The following is a 27,623-nucleotide window of genomic DNA, read 5'->3' on the forward strand; positions in this document are numbered from 1 at the left end:
AAGCGCTTCCCCGCTCCCCCGGCAGGTGGCCCGGGAGCCACAGCTGTGCCAGGTGTGGCTGTCCCCAGAGTCGGCTGGCACTGGGGCGGCCATGCCTGTGTTCCCTCTGGGGTCGGCAGCTCTGCTCAGCGCTGTAACAAATTTAAAAAAAACTAAAGTTTGAATTAATTAGTTTTTTTTCAACTTGTTACAGCAGCGAATGGAGCTGCCGTGGTTCGGTGTAGACTGCAGCCCAGTGAAGGAGCAACAAGAAGAAGGCTGTCCCCAGAGTCGGCTGGCACTGGGGCGGCCATGCCTGTGTTCCCTCTGGGGTCGGCAGCTCTGCTCAGCGCTGTAACAAATTTAAAAAAAACTAAAGTTTGAATTAATTAGTTTTTTTTCAACTTGTTACAGCAGCGAATGGAGCTGCCGTGGTTCGGTGTAGACTGCAGCCCAGTGAAGGAGCAACAAGAAGAACGTTCCGCTCTGCCCACATCGGGGTGTGCGACATCCGAGAAGCCGCGGCCAGGGAGCGGGCGGCCAGCGCCACTGGGAACCGGCCTCTGTTTTACTTTCGTTTCGGTGAGCGCTGCTTTGCTGAGAGAGGGAACCTGCTTGAAAATGGGCTACCCACTGCCACCATCCTATACAAAAGTGTAGGGCATGGCGTTGGGGGACCTCTGGGGACCTGTTCTCCAGAGAGCTCATGCCACGTGCTCCACAGTCACAGAGCTTATCGTGGACTGTGGTCATCCTGTAAGTCGGCACCCACTTTTGTGGGTTTTCTGTTAAAACAGAATATTCTGTTTTTACAACTCTGTTTCACAGTTGAGCCATCAAAACAAAATGCATGATGGAATTTTAAAATTTTCTAAATTGGGGCTTTTCTATTAACTTTTGTCTTATAACCAGAGACCTAGGCAAAGGATGAACTTAACCCTCAGCTGTGAGATCTGCTGAAAAGAGTGACTTTGAGATCTCTAGTGCTTTTCTATACCTTTTTCCAAAGGGCAAAGTTAGAGGTTTATGAAATAGAAAGATCAAACCAATTAATTACTGAGTGTATTCTTGGAGGTGATGAGTCTATGCAAAAATTAGAATTACTTTGGATAGTATTTTAAATAAAAGTTCATGAAGCTAAAGGTGAGTTCAATGCACCTTTTAATAGAAGAAAATACACACTGGTAGATAGAATTTTTAGGTTTATGTTCAAGTGCAAGGCATTGTTTTAAAATCATGTATAACTAGTATAGAGACAAACATTGATGTTACAGTTGGCCACTGGGATCTCAAAGGAGGAGGTCCAGCCAGTTTAATTTCTGTTTATCCTCTAGATGACCTTGAGGACAACCATCATGCCCTTGGGAGAAAGAAAGGAGGCGTTGACGGAGATGACATAGCTGGGTGTAAGCTAGGGGTCCATTTCAGAATTTACCTGAAGAAAATAGAACTTGCTTGGCCCTCAGAGTTGTTGAACTTGATTTATCCATCCCCACCCCCTGATTCCCACAAAGAAGGCAGCAGTCATCAGTTTCAGGATCAGCACCTGGTTCCCAGCTATTGGGCTGTGTCCCTCCTAACCCTCATTCTGCTGGAAACAGTCACTTGTCGTACATGACTGTTCTCTGGGAAGCAGAAGGTAGACCAGGTGTTCTATAGTAGAGAGTTCTTTCCTGCTACACCTGTTGGGGAAATCATTCTTTTTGTGTGGAATCTTTATGAAACATCTTATTTTCTTTTTCAATCACCCCCACACTAGAATACACTTTTCTATAAAAGGGGTGTGTTTCTATGAGCTTTACTTTTACTTTTCTGTCTTTTTAATTTACTAGAGAAATACTAAGATTCCTCTAGAACACATTCTAAAAATGATTCCAAAATGCTTTTTTAATTTTTTTTTTTGGAGAGGTTATTGCTGCAGGGTGTATGTGTGTGCCAGAGAGACAGAAAACAAGAAATAACCCCCCAGGGGGGATGGCCATGCTGCAACCCCTTCTCCTCCATTCTCCCCTTAGGATCTTGGGCACACATGCACACACACCCAGCGTGAGTTTAAGCTGCCGGGTCCGGGACTCGAACTGCAGTCGACTACATGGGAGTCCAGGGACATTGCCATTTCACCAACTGCTGTCCCCCAAGGTGCTATTTGAGATTTGCAATTGTGAATCACAATGGTGTTCAGTGGAAGCTGATGGTTGGAGCGTATCACACAATTCCCGGTAGTAACTCAGGGAATTACTGAGTTACTGATAACTTACCTAAATCTTGATAAGAAAAATGTCTCTGAGCCCACAGCAAAATGTGAAAACCATGTCCCATAATAAAAGGGAAAGATCAGAAAGAATAGATTAAAAATCATTTTAAAGAGAAAATACTGCTTAGGGGAGTGTGTTCATCTAGTCTTTGTCCTCTTAAAGTTTCATAGCTGTGTAGTGTCTTGTTCAAAAATCATCCTTCCTTAATCTCTAACCCTATTAAACTTGTAAAAATAGAAAATAAATCTCTGAACCCTGAACCTCACACTCTGTCCAGGGACACTATAATAACAGTGTTGGCTTTATAATAGATCTTTACTGCTTTTATGACATGGGCCATGGAAGTGGTAAAATTTCAGTGTTACCATAAATAGTAAAACATTCCTTGCCCAGTACAGTCCTTTCTCATAGCATGTTATGAGGTGTACGTTTTACGTGACTGTCCATGTGTCACCCAAGTGACCTTTTCCTAACCAGACGAAAGGGACACAAAGCCTGTCCCAAGACAGTTTTTTCAGCTCAGGTGTCATGCAGTGCCATTTGCTCATGAGAGATGGAAGTAAGTCCAAAATGAAGTCCAGGAAGAGGCTGAATACAAGGGTTTAGATTGACATTGCCTGTCTATGAGTTAGCATGAGCTCTTTTACAGACAGAATTGCCACAAGAAAAGAACTCTCATCAGCAAAAGGTAAATTACCTCTCTCCTAGGTAAGCAGTGTTCTTGATCAGTCATGCACCATTTGGTACTCTCAGCCGTCTCAGGCGTGTTCTTATTCTGTCACACACAGCTGTTGGTTTGATCAGATGAATTTCCTGTTATTTTTAGCAGCTTTCAATGGTTCAGGTTCCTTGTCCCAGATGTCAGTAGTTAAGGGGGAATGCACCCAAACCCACTTTTCTGCAGTATTTCTGCATTTTGAGCATACTTTGGGGTGTCCATCTAATAATAAGGATGGTGCCTACTTTGGGGTTGGCTCATATGGATTTTTGTGAAAAATCTGTGAGGTGTCAGAAAAATGCAGAAATTTGAAGCTCTAGTCCTGATGATGAGTTTATCATCTCTGATAAACACAGGCCAAACGTCAGATTGGTGGAAAAGACATAGGCATCTAATTCTTGCATTCTAGATCTTTTATATTCTTCCATTTCAAGAGTCCCCAATAAAATTAAAATATGATAGTAGGAAAATGACAATTAACTACATTGATATTGGCCTTTACCAAAGATCAATGTTTATGAAAGTGAAACAGAAAACTGACAGTATTTGGAATTTAGTCTTTCTGTTTTGTGATGTTCTCATCTGAGTAAAACACAAAACAAATGTAAATTTCTTATCCACACATGCAACAATTGTACTGTTTACTTTCTAGCAAAGTCTTTGATTATACTATATTTTAAAATAAATGCTGCTGCGTGACTTTAAGTATAATTAGGTACTGAAAGAGAAAGGGACCAGATTTAGAAATTAGGCAGACTTGAAATATGGAAAAATCCCCAGCAATTCCACAGAGTACCAAAAGAAGTTTCACATGTAAGACAGCCCTGTGGATGCCTGGTAAACCTCCTTACAGCCCTGTGGTTCCATAACACTGAGCATTTATTATTAGGTGCAAAAAAAGGAGGCAGGAGAGACTGGAGTTATAGCTCATGTCCTTGGAATGAGCTCAGTCATAGACAATGTGTCCAACATACAAGGAAACTGAGTGAGGAGGCAAAGTAATGTGCCCTAGATTATACAGAGTAAGACCAGACTTTGTATTGAAGTCGTTTCATTCTAAATCCTTTATGTTTTTCAAATTGCTTCCCTCCTTGCATGCCTTACGATTTCTTTATTTTTTGACTTTTTAAAAGGTTTATTTTTTTCTCTAATCATTTATTTATTTTTATATTTTTCCCACATTTACTTGACATATCAAAAATTTTTTGCTCATACTCTATAGTTCCTGACAGTTAATAAACAACATTCAAAAATCTCAAAAAACTGAATTTTAAAGATAATGTTTGAAATATTTGTTATAATTTTGTTTGTGACTCTGTAACAGAGGTAGTATGGTTTAATTTTTTTTTTTTTTTTTTGGAGAGCTTTTTGCTATAGGGCGCGTGCACTCGCCAAACAGAGAGAGACAGAGAGACAGAAAACAAGAAATCACCCCCCAGGGGGGATGGCCACACCACAATCCCTTCTCCTCCATTCTCCTCTCAGGATCTTGGGCATGCACGCACACACGCCCAGCGTGAGTTTTAAGCCACCGAGTCTGGTACTCAAACTGCGATCAACTACATGGGAGTCCAGCAACATAGCCATTACGCTGCTGGTCCCTGCTTTTAAATATTTTTCAGAAAATATTTACATGTCAACTACTCAAACTGTTGAAAAGCCAACACCCAGCACACAATTCACACATTAATCTTCTCAATTCAGCCCTGCCTACCAAGTATTCTGTGATATACCATCTGCTAGCAAAGATCAGTCTCTTTTTCTTCCTTCATAGTCTTCCTCAAGATAATTCTCTGGTTGTGGCTGCTCTTTTGCAATCTCTACTGACTACAGTGCTGGGCTGGAAATGTCCAGGTTACTTTATAGTACAAATTCTTTTGTATAGCTTCTCTAATTCTCTTTGCCAGGCCGAACTCTTGATGGTGCCAGGCCATCTTTCCAAGAGCTTCTGTTGGCTTAATTAAGGTCTACTGTAGTGCCATAGTTTTCTGGTTTAATTTTCAGATATGACATTCCAGTCAAAACTCTGTCCAGTAATGAGTATTTCCAGTTTCTGACTCAAAGGCAACAGGTATTATTGAACTTATGCAAATAACCATTCTACCACAAAATGAGCATACTCCCAAATATTTTCCAATTCCAGAGGGTCAGGAAGGGAGAAAAGTTTATGTTTCCATTTAAAGAAACAAGAAGAAAAAAACATTTTAACAAATTGCTAAACCTATCAATAGCTAAAGAAAACAAAATCCTCAATTTGGGAAAACAAAGCATAGTAAAGAAAAATACAGTAATTTTTACTCAAAAGTCGTAAAATTTTATTTCACCAGTTCAGTCTTATGTAATTAATCTTTCTTCTGTGGAATTTACGGTGTTACTGTGGTCTGATCATTTCGTCTAAATCCTGGAAGTTAACATTCAACGTTATTATTGCTACTTCTTGTCCCTAGGATTAAGTTGATAATTTTCTTGGTTGCTTTTTGTCCTCTTACTTTTGTATGTGTGTCTTTAGTTTTCTTGGTAAAGAACTCCTTTCAGAACTTCTTGAAGAGCTGGTCGTGTCGATAAATTCTCTCAGGTTTTGTTTATCTGAGAATGTTTTTATCTTTTCTTCCCATATGAAGGATAATCTTGCCAGGTATAGAATTTTTGTTTTTTACTTAACATTTTGAACCTATTTTCCCATTCTTTCCTTGCTCACATTGTTTCTGAAGAGAGGTCTGATGTTAGCCTGATGGGACAACCTTTATAAGTAACCCAATATTTCTCTCTTGCCAATTTTAGTATCTTGTCTTTGTGGATTTGGCCAATCTGGCTATGATGTGCCTTGGAGAAGATCTTCTTGGGTTGATTCTATGTGGGGTCTTTTGTACTTCCATCCCTCTCTAGATTTGGAAAGTTTTCTTCTAGGATTTCATAGAATAGATTATCAATGCCCTTATTAGTTTCTTCACCTTCTGGGATACCAATTATATGTATGTTTGGGTGCTTAATGGTATCTAGTGTCCCTCAGATATTATTCTCATTTTTTTTTCTGTTTTTGTTTTGTTTTTGTTTTTGGTTAATTTTTCTAGGTCAGAAGTTTTGCCTTCAATATCCGAGATTCAGTCTTCTGCATGGACTAATCTGCTTTTAATACTTTAAAGGGAGGTTTTGATTTCCTGTATTGCAGCCATCATCTCTAACAGCTCCATTTGATTATTTTTTTATGGTGTTTGTTTCCTCTTTCAGATCGTGCAAGAACTTCCTCACCTCCTGGGACTTGTTGTCTCTTTTTCCCTGCATCTTCTAGAGTTCATTGTCTCTCAGCTCTTGCATTTAGTTTTATCGCTAAGAATATTCTTAACTCTCTATCAGACAATTTCACAAGTTCAACTGTACCATCTGTGGATACTGAAGGACTGTTCTTTTTACTTAGGGGAGAGTTATTTTCTTGGTTTCTCATATTTCTTATGTCTCTGCATTGGTTTCTGGTCATTCTGTGACAAAATCTGTCCTCTACTGTGTTTTGCAACATGGCATCCACAGAAAGAGTATAAGTTTAAATTTATAGAAAGAAGTTTCTTCCTTTAAGTAGGAGGTTCAATGAGCATTAAGGATTTCAATGATGTTTGGCTACTGTGCACCTAGTCCTGTCTAGACACTCAGTGCGTGGAGACTTGTCTGAGTGTTTCAGGGGTCTAGGAGATGAAGTTTAGAGCATAACTTTAGTTGCCTTGGTCCCTGAATGCACCAGGACCTCTGATTTCTTTTACAGCAATGTTGAAAACCAGGATTTTTAGTATATTTCTCCTACTTTCTGTATTTAGAAATCCTTATGGTTTTTCTAGCGTATATAATATCCTAAAACCTTAGTGCATTATTGTGTTAAAGGGAAGGATGGTTGACCCACGTGTGCCTAATTCTTAGAGTTAACATACACATTCTTATGTTGTCTAGTGTCTATTTTATCATAGTATTAATAAATGCTGTACTGCATTTATTGGCTAATCTAAAATTGATGGATTATTCAGTGACAGACTATATTAGGAATTTTCTTTAGGGAATTATTTCTTATGTGTGGGAAGTAATTGAAGTTTTAATATGACTTTTTCTGTGCTTTCTCTTTGGACTTCAACAAAATTGTTATTGGAGGGCATGGGGGAGAGGAATGGCAGGTGAATAAATAAGAATAGAAAGACAGAGAACATGGGAATCGTGAGTATTTCCATTGCCTTGATCTGAAAGGCATGACTGGAAAGGAAGGTAAGGTTGGAGGGGGCTTTGTATTGTGGTTAGCAGGATGTAGAGAAATGAAATCCTCAGAGCCCTGTGTGGACTGAAGTAGGAAGGTGGTTCTGTGTAGAGAGAGGAGGAGGTGGAAGTCATAGCATCCCAACAGCAGACAGCACATGACCATGAATGGGAGCCCAATCAGGCAAAGTACTTTATTAAAGCTCAGGTGAATCAGGGACTGCTGGGTATATGTCACATGATTTGAGGTTTTAAGATGTGGAATTTTTGAAGGCCAGGTGCAGAAGTCAGGAAGTCATGGTGTGAGGTTGGTGGAGAGCTGGACTGAATATGCCTTGTCCTCTCTTTCTCGTGTGTACTTTGGATTGCCTGCCTCTGTTCTGGGGTTTTATGTGTAGCCCCATTGCAATGCTAGAGGAAAATGAGAAATCTCCCTGTCATTGTCATATTTATATTGAAGTGTTCTAGCTCCCTATATGATCCTTGAAACATCACTTAGTGGTCAGAATTATTTTCTGAGCCCATGTAGTGGGCCAGGGACTGTGCTGGGCCCTGAAAGGAACAAGACAGACGCCAGTTCTTATTGGCTCTTCAGTTGTCTGTCCTCTTGTTCGAATTTGGGCAAATACACTTTAGCATCAGAGGGACACTACAGCTTTTAGTTGCTCCAAATTTTGTTCTTGAGAAATGACCTGAAATTGTAGTAGTTTCCATATTTTTTATAAGGATGTTGTTTCCCCAGAACTAGGTTGAAGAGAAAAGCTGGTCAGACTAGACCAGTTTTCCAGATGACTGAAAATAGCGCCAATAAAAACAGCTGCCAAAAAAAGAAAAGGAAAGAATGCCATTGAATAAATACAAACTTTAGTAATGGGATTGTGATTCCAAAGCACAAGCTGAGTTTTCTTCCTATAGCATATAATTACTGGGCACATTTGTAGAGAATCCTGTCATAGGCACCAGACATAGGATGCTGAACAAGACGCAGCTCCAAGCCTTCCTGTCTAAATTTTAGGGAGCTGGCAGGGAGGCACTCAGACTCTGTGTACTCTGAGGACACTGGGAACACCCTGTAAATAAAAAGGCACTTACGAGTGAACGTTTCTGTACCACGCAAGAGCGACAGACTGCCTGAATTAAAATCACCCTCTGTGCCTGTGTTTCCTCATCAGTCAAACAGCAACAATCGCAGCACCTTTCTCGTAGTTTTTGTGTTAATGAATTAATAAATACAAAGTGTATACATCAGTACAAGAAGGCATTAGGTATTATCATTTTCATTTGAATGGTAAACTGAGCCTTGCAGTGGTTAAGGAATTCACCAGGGTTACGCATAGTCACTGGAGCCTGAGGGTTCCCTGGATCTGGCCTGAGGGGTCCCTGGATCTGAGCAGGATCTGTCCAAGGTCTGTTTGACCCCAGTCATGGTAGCTCGTGGATGCCTAATACATGACTGTGGGGAAAGGATTCCATCTGGCTCCTAGTCATGTGTCTGCCTGGGGAGAGTTAGTTTTCTTGTCCTCCTGACACATGGGTGTTTGAGTCAGTCACTCTGTTTCCCTCGTGACGGCCTGTTTCCCTGAGGTGAGGCCAGTCTCCCTAAAGCCTAACTGCCCCTCTTGTATCTCTGGGGACAAAACAGGGACAATAGGCACACCCCATAAGCACGCCCAACTGAAAGGCCTCTTGAGAAATGTTCAAATAGACCCACAATAGAGAGCCAAGCTGTTTAGTACACACTCAAGACAGACGCCAGTTCTTATTGGCTCTTCAGTTGTCTGTCCTCTTGTTCGAATTTGGGCAAATACACTTTAGCATCAGAGGGACACTACAGCTTTTAGTTGCTCCAAATTTTGTTCTTGAGAAATGACCTGAAATTGTAGTAGTTTCCATATTTTTTATAAGGATGTTGTTTCCCCAGAACTAGGTTGAAGAGAAAAGCTGGTCAGACTAGACCAGTTTTCCAGATGACTGAAAATAGCGCCAATAAAAACAGCTGCCAAAAAAAGAAAAGGAAAGAATGCCATTGAATAAATACAAACTTTAGTAATGGGATTGTGATTCCAAAGCACAAGCTGAGTTTTCTTCCTATAGCATATAATTACTGGGCACATTTGTAGAGAATCCTGTCATAGGCACCAGACATAGGATGCTGAACAAGACGCAGCTCCAAGCCTTCCTGTCTAAATTTTAGGGAGCTGGCAGGGAGGCACTCAGACTCTGTGTACTCTGAGGACACTGGGAACACCCTGTAAATAAAAAGGCACTTACGAGTGAACGTTTCTGTACCACGCAAGAGCGACAGACTGCCTGAATTAAAATCACCCTCTGTGCCTGTGTTTCCTCATCAGTCAAACAGCAACAATCGCAGCACCTTTCTCGTAGTTTTTGTGTTAATGAATTAATAAATACAAAGTGTATACATCAGTACAAGAAGGCATTAGGTATTATCATTTTCATTTGAATGGTAAACTGAGCCTTGCAGTGGTTAAGGAATTCACCAGGGTTACGCATAGTCACTGGAGCCTGAGGGTTCCCTGGATCTGGCCTGAGGGGTCCCTGGATCTGAGCAGGATCTGTCCAAGGTCTGTTTGACCCCAGTCATGGTAGCTCGTGGATGCCTAATACATGACTGTGGGGAAAGGATTCCATCTGGCTCCTAGTCATGTGTCTGCCTGGGGAGAGTTAGTTTTCTTGTCCTCCTGACACATGGGTGTTTGAGTCAGTCACTCTGTTTCCCTCGTGACGGCCTGTTTCCCTGAGGTGAGGCCAGTCTCCCTAAAGCCTAACTGCCCCTCTGTGGTGAGGCATCTTGTTGGGCTGTGGGTCTCCTTAGTGCTAGATTTTAATAGTGGTTCCCCAAACCAACAGGACCATGACTGTGAGTCCTCCACAGTGTATAATACTGATCTATAATTACTTGTGTTGCTGATTATTATTACAAAGAAGTCCGTTCTAGCAGCATTTGTTCATTTCCCTGATGATGAGCATGAAGATGGTTCCTCAGTTACCCTGAACCCTTCTGTGGTGATAGATGGGATTCTAACTGAGATACATTTTCATCTGATAATTCTTCCTTGTCCGAATATAGCTTCACGCCTCCACAAATTCATTTGGAATGAGGTTAGACAAAAATTAAGGAATGAAAGATGCACACTGAAATCTAGTTTCTTCTAATATTTTACTGCTAACAACCAGTTAAACTGTTTTGGTCTAGTTTTATTCATTTTATTTTTAAAAGCTTTTGTAAACTTTGCAGTGCAACCTAGAGAGTAAGTACTCATGTTTGTGTGTCAAAATTAGCTTTCTGAGGACAGATATGAAAGGTCTGTGAACAAGCCAACAATAGCCCACCACCTCACTGAGCAGCAACTTTGAGTAAGAGGTTAAGGTTGAAGGTGATTCTAGAAAGCATGTTAGAATGAACTTTATGAGTAATAGTACTGACTGAAATATAAACATTAATTTTTTTTTTTTAGAGAAAGATTTTTGCTGCAGGGCATACACACTTGCCAGAGAGAGAGAGAGAGAGAGAGAGAGAGAGAGAGGGAGGGAGGGAGAGGTGGAGAGACATAAATTGAGAAACCACCCCCCAGGGGGGATGGCCATGCCACAATCTCTTCTCCTCCATTCTTCTCTCTGGATTTTGGGCACACATGCACACGCACCTGATGCGAATTTCAACTTGCCAGGTCTGGGACTCGAACCACAGTTGACTACATGGGAGTCCAGCAATGTAACTATTATTCCATCTCCTGGTCCCAGCATTAAAAAAATTAACCTTGGCAACTTGAAAGTGCACATTTATTTTGCTTCTTCCCAAACTGCATAGAAATGTCAGTAAGTGTATGAAGTATAAAGCCACAGGATAAGAAAGTGAAAGAAACAATGGCAAGTATTTACAATATGTGAAGTAGAAGAATTAGTGCTACCCTATTTAGCAAAGCAAGAAGCTGATCAAAACCAAGGGCACCACCCAGGAAATAGGTGATACTTTCTCCCACTCCTCCCAGATGTTTGTTCTTTGGAGAAATAAAAGCAGAAAGGCTCCAGATTTGTGCATGTCAGGCAGCACTAAAACCAGACACTAAATGAGAACACAGAATCTGAGGAGTGAAAACCGCCCCGCCGCAGAGTGGTGAGCTTGCCTGTGTTTAGTCATGAGACAGGAGATTAAAGGTTCTTCTCTGAGCATAGAACAGTACAAACACAAGCTCTACTGGAAGGAGATTCAGCTGTGCCTCACTGTAAGGGGAAAAAAAGACCAGCTTGTAGCTCCTTCAGTAGGAATAAAAGAGACTATAGAAGTGGACACAGGAAAAAAGAAAGGTTATTGCGTCAAAGTGACATTAACTTTTCAATAACAGGAATGGAAGGTAATGAATAACAATAATTTCCACTTAGAATTCCACGTCTAGGTAAATGACCTAATCATATTAAGGTAGGAGGAGAAAGATACCGAGATGTGCAGCGCCTCCAGATACTAATTTTCATTCATTCTTTCTGAAGAAGCTGCTGTAGATACTCCTTTAAAATATGAGAGTAATGTGGACCAGCAGGTGGTGTGGAAGATAAGGCACTAGATCCCACTCGGTTAACAGTACAGTTCGAGCCCTGGACTCAGCGGCTTAAAGATCATGCTGGGCGTGTGTGTGTGTGCACGTGCCATGCCCAGCTTCTCAAGAGGAGACTGGAGGAGAAGGGATTGCAGTGTAGCCATTATTCCCCACGCCCTGGGGTAAGGATGGTTTCTCGCTTTCCCTCCCTCTATCTGTCTCTGGTGAGTGCATAGGCACTATAGCAAAAAACATTTAATAAAATACGTTTTGTGTGTATGTACACACACATATACATATGTGTGTGTATACACACACACACACACACACACACATACATACATACATACACAAGACGGCAAGAGAGGCAAGGAAAAACATGGACCAACACACAAAAAAAGCAAAAGTGAGCCTGAGGATGAAGACCTCCTTCAGGACAGTCTGCAGCAGGTCCAGGGGCCAAGGTTGGAATGGGGGAACTCCAAAAGGACTTTAAAGAAAAAGATAACTGAACCAGAAGTTACTACCGATTATTAGTATTTGCCCTTGGGAAAAAGTATGGGAAAGAATTTTTCTCAATTCTCTTTGGGTATTTTGAAAGGGCTCCAATAAGCACATTGGAAACCAAAATAATTAGGAAAAAAGATAAAAATACTAACTCCAGAAACTTCAAAATGTCTAAGATACAAAGGTCCTGGTAGCACCCTGCTGGCCCTGCAGAAAGCAATCTGTACATATCCAGATCATTCCAGCAATAATGGCCATGGTGGTGTCGGGGACAAATTCATCTAGTGTCTAAAATGAACAATTCACAAGTAGGGTTCTAAATCCACATTGTATTAAAAACTCAGTAACTGTTACTTTCCATATAGCTTAATAGTGCTCTACCAAACTACATGTTTGATAGAAATAAAAATTAATTTTGAGGGACCAGCAGATGGTGTGGTGGTTAATTAAGGCGCTAGACTCCCACATGGCCAACCACGATTTGAATCCCAGACCTGGTGGCTTGCTTGCTCTCACTCTCTCTCATGCTCTCCTGCACTCTGTCTCTCTCTGGTAAGCATATATGCCCTATAGAAAATTTTAAAATGATGAAATAAAATTATTTAATAAAAGGCAGTTTTAAAAAAAATCATTTAAAAATATTTGTAGACAATTACTGGGACAGGTTTGGTAGCTACGAGCTTATCAGAAACTGTGAGCCAATGATTTTAGTACTCTTGTTAAATAAAGTGCATATAGAACCTAAGTGGCTGCTCTACAGGGACTGTCGTTTTTACAGTTTTGATGTAGTAACCTAATACGTGAGACCAACGACATCATCGAGAATAGAAGTACAGAAATCAGAGTAAGAAGAGGAATATTAGACCCACAAAATAGACAACTAACTCATGGAAACCCGTCATTGGAAACCAGGAGCTGAACTTTTTTTATTATTGTTAATTTACTATGTTTATGTCTGGTTGATTTTGAATCAAGTATTATTGGTCATTTTCTAAAGAAGCAACAATTAATGATTAATGCTTAGTGTCGAAGAATTCCTTTACCTCTGTACCATAAAGATTAAGTCTTTCCTGTATTATTTAGTTCTACCTGGATTATATTTCTTGCCGCACCATTATCTGAGTATAATAAATACCATGATTGGCAGATTTGGGTCAGCTTTTGGACAAACAACCATTGAATCATTTTTATCTGACCACGTTAACATTTTTGGTAATTCATTCAAATACAATTTGTTAAAATTCTTGGCATCAGCTGAAATAACTTTCCAGAGAGCTAGTAATTTGGAATGAACAAAGCTTCAAGTTTAAGCCATATCCTGGTTTCCTGAATTATGTTGTTAAAATATCCCTTAAGATTTGTTCTAAAGTTCACTTTAATCATTGTAATTCTCAATTTCCTCAAGAATTTTGACCACTCTGTATATTTAGTATAGAAAAAGATTCTGTATCTTGGGCTCCATTGTTCTTATTCTTTTGTTTTTCTTCTCCTTTTCTTTTTCTTCAAGGGTGCGTGTGCTTACCAGAAAGGGCAAGTGAGAAGTTACTCCCCAGAGGGAGTGGCCATGCTGCCACCCATTCTCCTCCTGGGATTTTGGGCATGCATGCACATGCGTCCAACGTGATTTTCAGGCCACCAGGTCTGAGACATAAACTGTGATCAGCCATATTGGAGTCCAGCACCTTAATCACCACACCACCTGCTGGCTCCCTATTGTTCTTATTCTAACTCTAAGAATTTGGTTGTTACTTGCAGTTGAGTGTCTTCCTGTGACGTAGTGGACGTCTGTGATGTGGAGCACATGCCACTCTATCTGAACTCGTTGCTGTCCTACAGGGTTAGCCTTCCCACATTCAGGAGAACTTTCCACTCAGCCCCAGCCCAGGATGCTGCTTGTCTTCATTTGTCAGCTGCGATGCTCCCCATTGGCTCCAGACTCATGCCTGGTCCTGACCCTGGTGGCTCTGGATGTGCTGTAGGAATGTAATGAGTCAGGGCTTTGTTCTACCAAATGATTTGCTCCACAGAATCAGCTAACACCAGCTTCTGAGTCAAGCCTCATGCTCACTCTGCTGTTTTCCCTTAAATCCAGGGGTGGACCAAGCTTTGCCTCAAGAACGCCGGGCTCCCGTCACTCCTTCCTCCTCCTCTCGCTATCACCGCCGACGGTCCTCAGGGTCACGAGATGAGCGCTATCGATCAGGTAAGACTCAGGGTGGGAAATGAGGTCAATAGTACTTGTGTGTGCCTCAATGGATGAGCAGGTGCACACCCAGCAGAAGTGCAGTGGGCTTGGTCTTTGCACAGCAGGGTAACAGCATCCTTCCCTAGGCACAGATATACCCTTGAGAGTAGCCATTAATATGCAGACAGTAGTAGATCTTTTCATATCTGTAAAGGCACCATTGCCAACTATTTAATTTAGAAAATACAAGTTGAATATCCCTTATCTGAAATGCTTGGAACCAAAAGTGTTTCAGAGTTTGGACTTTTTTCAGATTTTAGAATATTTGCATATACATAATGAGGTATTTTGGGGACAGTACCCATATATAAATACAAAATTCATTTGTGTGTCCTCTATACCCAGTACACACAACTTGAAGGTAATTTTATACCGTATTTTAATATTGCAGTGTATTGATTGTGACCTATCGTGTGAGGTCAGTTGTGGATTTTTCCACTCATTGTGCTATGTAGGCACTTAAAATGTTTAGAATTTTGGAGCATTTAAGATTTTGCATTTTTGTATTAGGTATGTGCAACCTGTAGTAATTTCTCAGGAGTCAAATATATGTATTACTAAAAACACTTTGGTTCTATATTTAAAGTTTTGGTTGATGGTATGATTTTTTTCTTTTAACTACAGCAATTGATTTTTCTAATACAGACTTCAAAAAAATAATCCCTGAACTTCCATGTGCTTCATGTTGATTTTTTTGTTTTGTTTTGTTTTATAATGTTGTCTACCAAGACTGACTTGGTAATTCAGTTTTATTGCAGTCATTACCTGGTTTAGCCAGCTCAAATTTCTGTAATTTAGCAACAGAAAGCATAGAATGCATTCAATATTTTAACTACTTTTTGACAATTTTTTCCAACAGATTAAAATAACTTTTTCCCACTTTCTTAAATACAATTTTTAAAAGAAAATTACGTGTAAGTCTTGTTACTATGGTGTGGTTGAAGATACGTGTATTGCTGATGATGGTGACCTAAATTACAAATTACTGTCCATAGGCGTTCTCTCATTTAGTTTTTATACTTAACAGGTGAGTTATTTTTTTCATGTGGTAGACTAAGAAACTGAGGCTAAGAGATCCAGTAACTCACTGGGTTCACATTCATGGCTGGGTAAATCCTGTGTCCCTCAGAATTCTATTTAACAAATATTGATATTAATAGAAAGTTACACATTAAGGCACCCACAATGTTTTCCCACGTGACTTGCTGTGTGGTTATGGAGGCCATGTGAGAAAGCTCCCAGTTCATGTCCTGGGTCTACCTGAACGACGGTCCTCAGGGTCACGAGATGAGCGCTATCGATCAGGTAAGACTCAGGGTGGGAAATGAGGTCAATAGTACTTGTGTGTGCCTCAATGGATGAGCAGGTGCACACCCAGCAGAAGTGCAGTGGGCTTGGTCTTTGCACAGCAGGGTAACAGCATCCTTCCCTAGGCACAGATATACCCTTGAGAGTAGCCATTAATATGCAGACAGTAGTAGATCTTTTCATATCTGTAAAGGCACCATTGCCAACTATTTAATTTAGAAAATACAAGTTGAATATCCCTTATCTGAAATGCTTGGAACCAAAAGTGTTTCAGAGTTTGGACTTTTTTCAGATTTTAGAATATTTGCATATACATAATGAGGTATTTTGGGGACAGTACCCATATATAAATACAAAATTCATTTGTGTGTCCTCTATACCCAGTACACACAACTTGAAGGTAATTTTATACCGTATTTTAATATTGCAGTGTATTGATTGTGACCTATCGTGTGAGGTCAGTTGTGGATTTTTCCACTCATTGTGCTATGTAGGCACTTAAAATGTTTAGAATTTTGGAGCATTTAAGATTTTGCATTTTTGTATTAGGTATGTGCAACCTGTAGTAATTTCTCAGGAGTCAAATATATGTATTACTAAAAACACTTTGGTTCTATATTTAAAGTTTTGGTTGATGGTATGATTTTTTTCTTTTAACTACAGCAATTGATTTTTCTAATACAGACTTCAAAAAAATAATCCCTGAACTTCCATGTGCTTCATGTTGATTTTTTTGTTTTGTTTTGTTTTATAATGTTGTCTACCAAGACTGACTTGGTAATTCAGTTTTATTGCAGTCATTACCTGGTTTAGCCAGCTCAAATTTCTGTAATTTAGCAACAGAAAGCATAGAATGCATTCAATATTTTAACTACTTTTTGACAATTTTTTCCAACAGATTAAAATAACTTTTTCCCACTTTCTTAAATACAATTTTTAAAAGAAAATTACGTGTAAGTCTTGTTACTATGGTGTGGTTGAAGATACGTGTATTGCTGATGATGGTGACCTAAATTACAAATTACTGTCCATAGGCGTTCTCTCATTTAGTTTTTATACTTAACAGGTGAGTTATTTTTTTCATGTGGTAGACTAAGAAACTGAGGCTAAGAGATCCAGTAACTCACTGGGTTCACATTCATGGCTGGGTAAATCCTGTGTCCCTCAGAATTCTATTTAACAAATATTGATATTAATAGAAAGTTACACATTAAGGCACCCACAATGTTTTCCCACGTGACTTGCTGTGTGGTTATGGAGGCCATGTGAGAAAGCTCCCAGTTCATGTCCTGGGTCTACCTGAACACGTCAGGCATAACTGTGATCCTGGCTGACTGCAGAGCTTGGGGGGAGACTGTGGCATGGAGAGCCTGCTAGGATGCCTGTGTGTGTGTCTCACATGAAAGAAGTAAGTAAGTAAACTTAAAAGCATCTTGTGCACCATGCTTCAAAATGTGGATTTCTTTCTGAAGATGGTAGGGTATTGCTTAGAGATTTTTAAACAAAGGCTTAACAACAGCCAATTTAGGGTTTGACATGATTTCTTCAATAGCATTGTGGGGCATGGATTAGAAATAAAAGAATCTGAAATACTCTGAGTGCCCGAGATCGACAGTTAGGAGCTATAAGTCAGTACCAGTGAGGTTTGAGTGTGATTAGAAAGAAGTTCACAGCAATAGTTCCTGAGGGTTGAGTTAATGTGTGTGTGATTGAAAATCAACTCCCAGATGTCTAAGTTGTATACTTGCATAGATGATGGGTTTTGATTGGGCTCCTATTTCTGTGCCCATCAAGAATGAAAGCTCCTGTTTGTACGTTAAAGATAGTGGAATTTGCCTCAGCTATTCACCTACTTCATAGAGGATACTGTGAAGAGTTGTATAGATATTCTTGGAAGTGTCATGTGAGATATAGTGGAAAATACTATTATTCATGTATACTACTTTAACATCTTTCTACTCTTCTCCCTTTTTAATAAATAGTGACTCCTTTGTTTCCATAAAGAATAAACATATCCATATGCTCTTCTCTGTACTTTCAAAATCTCAGGGCTCTTGTTTTCCATAATAATTAGCTCCTCCCACACACTTGCATCATGGCAGCTACCCTAAAGGAAAGCAAAAAGGAACACAGGGCCATTATAGAGGTTCATCTGACAGTCTCACTTAGCACATTGTTTTCTGTAGTTACAGAATCTGGTCATGGATTTTCTTAGATCTCTTCCTGATATACTATCATTTCCCATAGAGTGTTTGCTCATACATGGTTTTTAAAATGAGATGTGAAATATGAGGAGCTTATCTTGGCCCACTCTTGTTCTTTTCCTTAACTAACATGAAAGATTTGTGAAATCAACAATTACAAGGTTTGTGTCTCCTTCAGAGATGTGGCTCTCTGAGCATTGTAAATACCGACCTGCAGCAAAGCTACTATGATTGCTTTAGCGACCAAATTATATCAGCCAGGAAGTAATTCTATTATCTCTTAGATAATCGGCCTAATTAATAGTCAATCTGGTCAGTCATAGAGTCTCATTTAATCTTTCCTGGCTATATTTTCCCACTTGATTTCTAAACTCATAACCTAACGTTGTTATGAGTTCTAACTAGAATTCTTTGTAAAAGTAGACACTTCTTTCTAAATAACTTCCTTTTGGAACTTAAATTTGATGTACAAAGTGAGTGAATAAACAGACATTTATTGACTATCTAGTTTATTTCAAGCTTGGTATTAGGTACTTTATTAGCTAATTGATAAAGCATAAACTAGAGCTTAAATTCTAGCTACTCTTTTTTAATCTGTTATGCTCATTTATCCTATACCATGATTTCCATACTAGCCCCTTCCATACATGCCATTTCAATGAATCCCTGCAATACCGAGGACCGTTAGCATAGTGTTTTTGTTTTTTTTCCCCAAAAGAGAATTTTACATTCTTTTGTCTGTTAAATGATTCTCATTATTTTTAGTACCCTTTTTCCCAAACCAAAAAATCTAGAAAAGAAAACTTTGGGTTTGTATTGTAATCCATTCTAACCAAGACCAACTATGACAAGGGAAAATATTAAAACTAAAATGCAATGTGCCGTTTCCTAATATGGTCAGAGTTATTGTTTTGTCTTTTTTATGAGCTTAGAAGCCATTTTAAGAGCCATGTCTCATAAGTGGTGTGTGTGTACAGACAACAGTGTCTGCCTCTTAGTGAATAGGGACTCTGGTCTCAGCGCGCTGTCCTTTGCAGTGGAACGTAGCAGATCTCTGCATTCCTCTGGGACAGCAAACCTGAAACATAGTCTTGGGCCCTTGGGGCAACTCGAGACCCCTTCAGAGACATCTGTGAGATCAAACTGTTTTCAGAATAACACTATCATATGATCTGCCCTTTTCACTCTCATTCTTCCATGAATTTACAGTGGATTTTTCCAGAGGCTGCATGGCAGTGGTGGTATTGTTCTGACAACCAGCAGGTTCTGTGATTCTAAGGCCTCATGTTTTAAAAAGGGTTTCTGTTTACTTTCTAATACAGCAAATGTCAACACAATTATCCCATTAGCAAAGTTGTTTAAGGTTTTCAGCAATCTTTCGAAGTTTAAAATGTTCTACTTGGATAACGGTGGTAATTCTAAGCGAAAAAAAAGTTTAAAATGTTCTTTGGGTTAAAGAGTTTGGGGATGATTATCATAAGTTATTTGTAAGTACCCTTTTTTGAAAAAGTTAAGACCATGAACTAGAAACTTCTGCATCTGAAACCATGCCTTACGCTGATATTATGCTGTTGATAGAATTTAAAGTAATTCACAGCAATGATCATTTGTTCAAGAAATGTACAAATAGTGTGTGTATTGAGTACGTTGCTATGCATTGTAGGTGAGATAAAAATAGAGACAATATTGTCCTTTCCATCAGAGGGTTGTTCTTTTATGCTAGTGTTTGACTTTCTGCATTAATAAGGTTTATCTTTCTTGAGTCGGCTAGGATATACTGATCGTAATAAGCTTCCTACTCTGTGACCTGTGAGCTGTCTGAACTTCTCAGTTTTTTTTTTATGACTGATGCTGATAAGAACAGTGTTATGTGCTTAGTCGCGTGAGAATGTGAAGGGCTAAGAGAGGTGAGCACACGCGGTGGGCTGCAGTTAGCTGTGTTGTCAGCCTGATCTCCCCAGTGACAGTGACAGGCTCCGTCTGTGGAGAGTGCACTGCCCGTGCAGGAGCCAGTACCAAATGGCACCTTTTATATTTAAATTAATTAAAGTGAAGTAGCATGTAAAATTCTGTTTTTCTGCTTCACTAGCCACATTTTTAAAGTGAGTGGTTATCATACTGGACAGCGCAGAGATGAATATTGCTGTCCCAGCAGAACCTGTGTCAGGCTGCTCTGGGCACAGCTGCGGATCATGAGGAGAGAAGACAGAAGCCGCAGTAAGACAGAGCGTAAGAGCCTGCCCATCCAATACTGAAGAAAAGAAACTCAATCTTGCTATTTGTGTCTGGTCGATGATTTCTCTCTTATCTTGCCACAGGGTGAAAGTGTGTGCATGAATGTGCAAGCAAGAGAGAAAGCATCCCCCAGTGGGGTCTGGCCATACCACAATCTTTTCTAGTTCTCTATCCTCTGAGGATCCTGGATACATGTGTGCCTAGAATCTAAGTCACCCAAGCTGGGACTTGAACTTCGGGGGGGGGGGGCTCAGCACAGCACTTAACTGCTGAGCTATAAGGCTGTCCCTATGTCATTTAAATAAAGGAAATTTTAGAAATACCAATCTAGAAGAAATACATAGAATAAATTAGTTGAGTTGGGTCCTGTTTCTGGTTGAAAGCAGAAATAGGTGAAAATGCTATTGTATTTCAGGTGGGAAAAAAAAGGTGAATCAAAATTTGTGAAATGCAGTAAAAATGTTACTTAGGGGACTAGCAAATGGTGTAATGGTTACATCACTAGACTCCCAGATAGTTGACTGCTCTTCAAGTCCTGGGCCTGGCAGTTTAAAACTCATGCCAGTCATGTGCATACCCAAAATCCTGAGAGGAGAATAGAGGAGAAGGGATTGCAGCATGGCCATCTCCCCAGAGGGATGGTAGTAGGGGGTCATTTCTCGTTTTCTGTCTCACTGTCTCTGTCTCTCTGGTGAATGCACATGCCCTATAGTAAAAATCTCTCAAAAAGAAAATGTTACTTAGAAATTTAAAGTCTAAGGGCCAGCAGGTGACATAATGGTTAAGGCACTGTACTCTCACGTGGCCAATCACAGTTTGAGTCCTAGATGCAGTGGCTTGAAACTCATACTGGGCATGTGTGCATGCATGCCCAAAATCCCAAGAGGAGAATGGAGAAAAGATTATTACATGGCCATGAGTGTGATTTCTCACTTTCTGTCTCTGTGGTGAGTGCATGTACCCTATAGCAAAAATCTCTCTCTCAAAAAAAAAAAAATTATAATAATAATAGAAAATTTTTATATTAGGTATGAAGAGATTCTAGAAATCAGAGAAATAAACATTTAACTTAAGCTAATAGAGAAGGGGACCGGCAGTTGGCGTAATGGCTTTGTTGCTAGACTCCCATATAGTCTAGTCGACCATGGTTTGAGTCCTTGACCCAGTGGCTTAAACACACACTGGGCATGTGTGCATGCATGGTTGCCTAAGATCCCAACAGGAGAAGAGGTTGTGGTGTGGCCATTCCCCCCGTGTGGGGGGTGTGTGTGATTTTTTCATTTTCTTTCTCTCTGTCTATCTCTATCTTTCTGGCAAGCGCACACGCCCTATAGCAAAAACCTCTCCTGCAAAGATGTAAAAAATAAAAAGATATTAGAGAAGAAAAATAAATCTACAAAAAAGGGAAATGAGAAAATAATAGAATAAAATGAAGTAGAGAATTTGTAGACAGTTGCCTGTCATTCCACCACATAACAGGCTTGGAGTCTTCATGCTTCTCCTCATAGGAACAAAGCTGAGAACAGAACAGAAGTCACAGGGTAAACCGTTGCCCCCCCCCCCCCGGCCTGGAGATGGACAATGTAAGCAAACGGATGGAAAGTCTAAGAAAGAATCAAAGGCAATGGCAGAGTAAAAGCTCTGGGGCAGGAATGAAAACCGCCTCTTCTGGGCCCATCGGTAGACTAGATGTGTGTAGGTCAGCAGCTCAGATCTACGTAAAGAAAGGAACAGTGTTGGCGAATGATAAATGAGGATGATGTAAAATATTTTTCCTAATTGATTTAACAGATATATTATAAATTATGTTGAAATTATGTGCGTTGGGTTTCTATAGCTCAGGAATTAGTAAATCAAGTAACAATGTCACAAGGAATTTGAGAGGCATTGGAAACACTGTCATACAGTATTTGGACGACTCTTGAGGTGGTGTACTTGTGATTCGAGAGTGGGTGTGGATTCGTTATAAAGCTATATTGCCAACTCAAGGACAACCACTAAAAAAGGTTTTTAAAGAATGAAGTTGAGGGACCAGCAGTTAGCGTAATGGCTGGGTCACTAGACTCCCACATAGTCGACCGCGGTTCATGTCCCGGACCTGGTGGCTTAAAACTCACGCCAGGTGCGTGTGCATGCATGCCCAAGATCCCAAGAGGAGAATGGAGAAGGGATTGCGGCGTGACCATTCCCCCTGAGGGGTGATTTCTTGCTTTCTGTCTCTCTGTCTCTGTCTGTCTGGCAAGCACACACGCCCTATAGCGAAAAACCTCTCCAGAAAAAAAAAAAAAGTATAAGAATGAAGTTGATACAGTAAAAGAGGAGAACAATGAGATCATAAAAAATACTCAATTCAAACTAAGCATGGCAGAAAAGGTTTGAAATGCAAAAATAGAAACATTGGCAACAACAGAAAACAATAAGCAAATATGTAAATATTAATCCAGATATCAATAATCACTTTAAACCTCAATGATCTAAATATACCTATTAAAACACAGACTTTCAGAGTAGATAAAAAATAAAACCCAACTACATGTTACTTACAAGAAGTCCACTTTTAATATACCATAACAGATAAGGTAAAGGGGTGGAGAAGGTTATTATTCTAACACTAATGAGAAGAAAGCAGGAGTGCTGTATTGAGTTCAGACAGAGAAGACTAAAGAATAAGCAATGTGAGCAGGGATGAAAAGGGATAGTCTATAATGGCAAAAGGATCAACCCTCCAAGAAGACATAACATTCCTTAATGTGTGTGCACCCAACAACAAAGCCTCAACATAGGTAAGACAGAACAGATGTGAGAGTGATGAGAAATAGGCCATCCACTGTTGCAGTGGGAGGTTTCAGCATCAGTGAATTTGTAGATCTAGCAGCAGAAAATCAGTAGACACAGGTGAACTAAATAGCACCTTCGGTCAACCAGATCTACCTGACATATACAGAGTACTTCTTCAATAGCAGGATACATGTTCTCCAGTTCCCACAGAATGCTAAGGTAGGTCACATTTTGGGGCATGAAACCATGTTAACAAATTTAAAAGAATAGGAAACAATATGTCTTCAGACCATGAAGGAATTGAATTAGATGTTAGTAGCAGAAACAACCAGAAAACCCCAAAATAACTGGAGATTAAACAAGACATTTTTAAAAAACACATGGATCAAAGAAATCTCAAGAGAAAGGGAAAAACAATGTACATGATCAAAACTTGTAGAAGGGGCCAGCAGATGGGACATTGGTTACGTCACTGGATTTCCATATGGCAAACCACAGTTCAAGTCCCAGACCTGGTGGCTTGAAAATCATACTGGGCACATGTGCATGTATGCCCAAGATCCTGAGAGGAGAATGGACGAGAAAAGATTGCTGCATGGCCAAGTGATTTCTTACTTTCCCTCTGTCTCTGTCTGTCTCTCTCACAAGCATACATGCCCTAAGGCAAAACCTCTTTTTAAAAATTGAGGGATAGAGCTGAAGCAGTGCTTAGAAAACTGTATAGCATTGAATGCATATGTTGGAAAAGAAGAAAGACTGGGGCCAGTAGATGGGTGGACTGGTTAGGGCGCTGGATTCCCAGATGACTGACTGTGGTTTGAGTCCTGGACTTGGCAGCTTAAAAATCATGCCAGGTGCATGTGCATGCATGCCCCAAACCCCAGGAGTAGAATGGAGGAGAAGGGATAGTGCAAGGTCATCCCCCCCGGGGAGTGGCTTTCTCACTTTCCCTCTGTCTCTGGTGAGCATTTGCACCCTATAGAAAAAAAATTAAAAAAATAATCTAAAATAAGTACTCTGAACTGACTTTAGTAAACTAGGAAGAATAAACGATATCCAAAATAAACTTAAAAAATAAAAAAGCTACTGAAGGCAAAAAATAAATTAAAAATAAGAAATCAGAGGGGAGGGAAATGCCCAAAGGGGCATGGTCAGGCTACCGTCCCTTCTCCTCCATTTCTCCATCCTGCTGGGATTTCAGAAACCTATACATATGCACCCAGCATGTTTTCCAAGTTGATAGGGCTGGGATTCAAACCATGATTGGCCATTTGGGATCTACCTCCCTTGCCTACCAGGCTACAGAATAGCACAGGGATTAGTAATACTGTAAAAATACCAACTCTCTTGATTTATTTGCAGTTTTAATAAGATTTCCTACTTGGTCCTTTATAGACTTTAGAATTTAGGTAGCAGTCCAAAGGGCTATGAAGAGGCAAGATACAGAGAAAGAAGGAACCTCTGCAGATTCTACACCATGGGTGACTCTCCAAGCTTAGGCTAACTGGAAGGAGCTGGACACAAAAGACTGTGACTTCTAGAGTCTCATTTAGATGACGCTTTAGAAAAGGCAGAACATTAATGGCTGGGAGCAAATTGGTACTTAGATATGGCCTTGAACACACAGCACCAAATGACGCTTGTTCTAGTCATTGTCCTAACAGCAGCCGATGTTAAATGAGCACTTGCTTCTTATCAACACTGCTCCAAAGGCTGCACTCTACATCACATGACAGAGTGCATCACTGCCTCATTTTATTTTAGAACAGAATATAGAAGGCACTCGTTTGCCCAGGATATTGGCCTCTCTTTTACTACTTAGTATTTAGTGTGTTTCCTATATGCGAACATACTTCAAAAACTTAATGGAAAATGCAATTAAAATGCAAGTTTATTTTTGGTGCAAAAAAAAAAAAACTGGTGAAATCCACACATAGTTTTTTCATAATAGCATTTTCCATGGACTTGAAGACCTTTCATACTTAATTTGCATCTGTTAGAAAACTTTTTCCCCCTACTGTTTGTTAAGGACAAAGCAGTTAGTTGAAAGTATTATTTAGGCATGCTAAGAGCATTAGTTAGACATGACATGAAAAAGAAAGTAAAGATAATTTATGCCCCAAGGCTGAGTCTGGCACAGGAAGGCATTCAATATGTATTTACTTGGTAGTTAAATAGCAACATTATTTATTCTTCATTTGAAACGATTCTACAGGATAAAGACTGAGCAGGTGTTGTGGGAGCAATCCCATGGTTTTGTAGGTACTAATGATATGATTTTTACAAAGAGGAAGAAAATTGGTTGTGAAGGTGGAAGAGAAGAATATGCACAGGTGTATAGCTCAGCCCTGGCGTTTGATGTCCACTGGCCTCCCACAACTTCAGGAGGAGGCTAAGACCTTAGTAAAGAACTTAAGGAATAAGCAAGCTCAGTTGCTATGGAGATGAGATGTTCATCACATGTCATTGATTATTAGATGGATTTGATGTGTCTGCTTTTCTCTCAGGTTTGCTCTACATATTGCTGCTTGTCAGAGTCTTTTTTCTGGTGGCCCTGCCCCAATCCCACCCTGACCAGCTGCCATGTTCTGTGCTCACATGCTCCCTTCCTGGTACCAGCACTCCCTGTTGGCTTGTTGGTTTACAGGCCGATGTCTCAGAGCAGCTCTGTGCTGTGAGAGGAGGGCTGAGCTGCATAGTAGGTGCTCAGTCAGTGATAGTGGAATGAATCAACACAGTCAGCAACAGAGTTCTTTCTTCCATACACTGCCTCTGCCCCACAACACAAGCATTTTTACAACGGTGTGTTTTTCTTGGAGACTGAGGGATGGATTTGAAGTAAGTGAATGATTGGTGAAGGTTGTCTGATGCCTGGCCATGAACACTTACTGGGATTTGCACTTACCTCACACTCGTTATCCTGCCTGTCCTCCATCACACCACTTTACACAGTTCTTCCCACCTCTGCTTTTGTGTGCATATTTTACCCCAAGAACAAAAACAATACAGCATAGCAGTCACCAAAGAAACCTTCGTGAAATTGAACATGAATGGCCTTGTACTGGGGCTGGGACAGCAGTCAGAATCTCTTGAACCTGTCTAATCGAGCCTTTGACACAGTTCTTTTTTCTTCCATACTTGACTTCCCCCTCTGTTTCTTTCTCAGACTTAGGTTGTATTAATAATGAGTAGTCTATCTCTGTCTCTGTGTCTCGGTTCCTGTCTCTCCCTGCTTCTGTCTTCCCTTTTTGTTTTTTTTTTGTGATTTTTCCTTTTTACACTTTTTTAAAAAGGGCACAGTTTTTCTCTGGCTCTCAGCTCCACCTTTTATCTTGTTAATTATCACTCTGCTCCTCCCACCCAGGCAGAAGAAGCCCGGCCTTCAGAAGAAGGTTCCACATGGTTCCAGCGAACTAGATTTTTTTACGTGGTGCACTTGCGCACTGCACGGTTTTCTATTTTATGATTTTTTTTTTAAAAAAAAAGAACAGTAATTACAATTTTTTAATTTTTAAAAAAATTTTTTTGTCTTTTTTTCTCTTTCTGTTGTTGTTTCTCTCTCTCTCTGTTTCATTTTCCTTTTTCTTGTCTCTCCACCCTCCAATATCCTTTCAATGGGTTTTTAGATGGATCTAAGAGCACCGTAGCTAAACATCCAAATACTAATAGGGTTAAAATATTCCCCACTATCTACTGAATCTTCTGCACCAGAAATCACAATAGAATGGCAAAGAGATTCTAGATCATCTCTGTCTGCTTGCTCCTGAACATTCAGGCTGAACTTCAAGAATTTGAAAGAAACACACCATCCATCAGATGACAAGAAATCACCGCCGGATCACGAGAAATATGGGAAAACGAGAAAATACCTCTCCTCCAAGGGAAAAGAGTAACTCTTCTTCATCCACAAGCAGTTCGGTAAAAATCATGGAAAAGTCTGATAAGGAATTTAGATCATTCATAATGTCTAAGCTAACAGAGATGGAAGAGAAGAGAGATAATGAACTGCTAAAGAGAAGGGAAAAAGAAGTTGACGAGTTCCAGGAGATGAGGAAATTCTTGCAAGATCTAAAAGAGGAATTACACACTTTACAAAAGACTCAAACGGAACTGCTAGAGATGAAGTCTATAATACAGGAAGTCAAAATATCCCTTGAGAGTATTAAAAGCAGACTAGATCATTCAGAAAATAGAATCTCAGATGTAGAAGAGAAAATGGCTGGCCTAGAAAAATCCACCACGAAGACTGAGAAAATGGCACAAAAATTAGAGAATAATATGCGAAAAGTACTTGATACCATCAAACGTCCAAATATCCTGATAATTGGCATTCTAGAAGGTGAGGAGACCCATAAGGACATTGATAATCTATTCCATGAAATCCTGCAAGAAAACTTTCCAAACCTAGAGAGGCATTCGAAGATCCAGTCCAGGAAATACAAAGGACCCCAAATAGAATCAACCCAAGAAGATCTTCTCCAAGACACATTATAGCCAGGTTGACCAAAACCACAAAGACAAGATACTAAGATTGGCAAGAGAAAAACATCAAGTTACCTACAAAGGACATCCCATCAGGCTAACAGCAGATCTCTCATCAGAAACAAT

At 40.0% G+C, this 27,623-nt stretch overlaps 1 protein-coding gene across 1 annotated transcript in view; it reads left to right on the forward strand.

The window, feature by feature from the left end:
• The window catches only part of DIP2C (DIP2 acetate--CoA ligase C (putative)), a 213,468-nt gene that overhangs the window by 5,437 nt on the left and 180,408 nt on the right, over window positions 1-27,623 (forward strand). The window contains exon 3 of the mRNA XM_027775359.1: window positions 14,338-14,448. Coding sequence (XP_027631160.1) covers window positions 14,338-14,448 — 111 coding nt within the window. The remainder of the gene's footprint in view (window positions 1-14,337; window positions 14,449-27,623) is intronic.

Source organism: Tupaia chinensis, unplaced genomic scaffold, assembly GCF_000334495.1.
Source record: "Tupaia chinensis unplaced genomic scaffold, TupChi_1.0 Scaffold000052_1, whole genome shotgun sequence".
Lineage (NCBI taxonomy): Eukaryota > Metazoa > Chordata > Mammalia > Scandentia > Tupaiidae > Tupaia > Tupaia belangeri.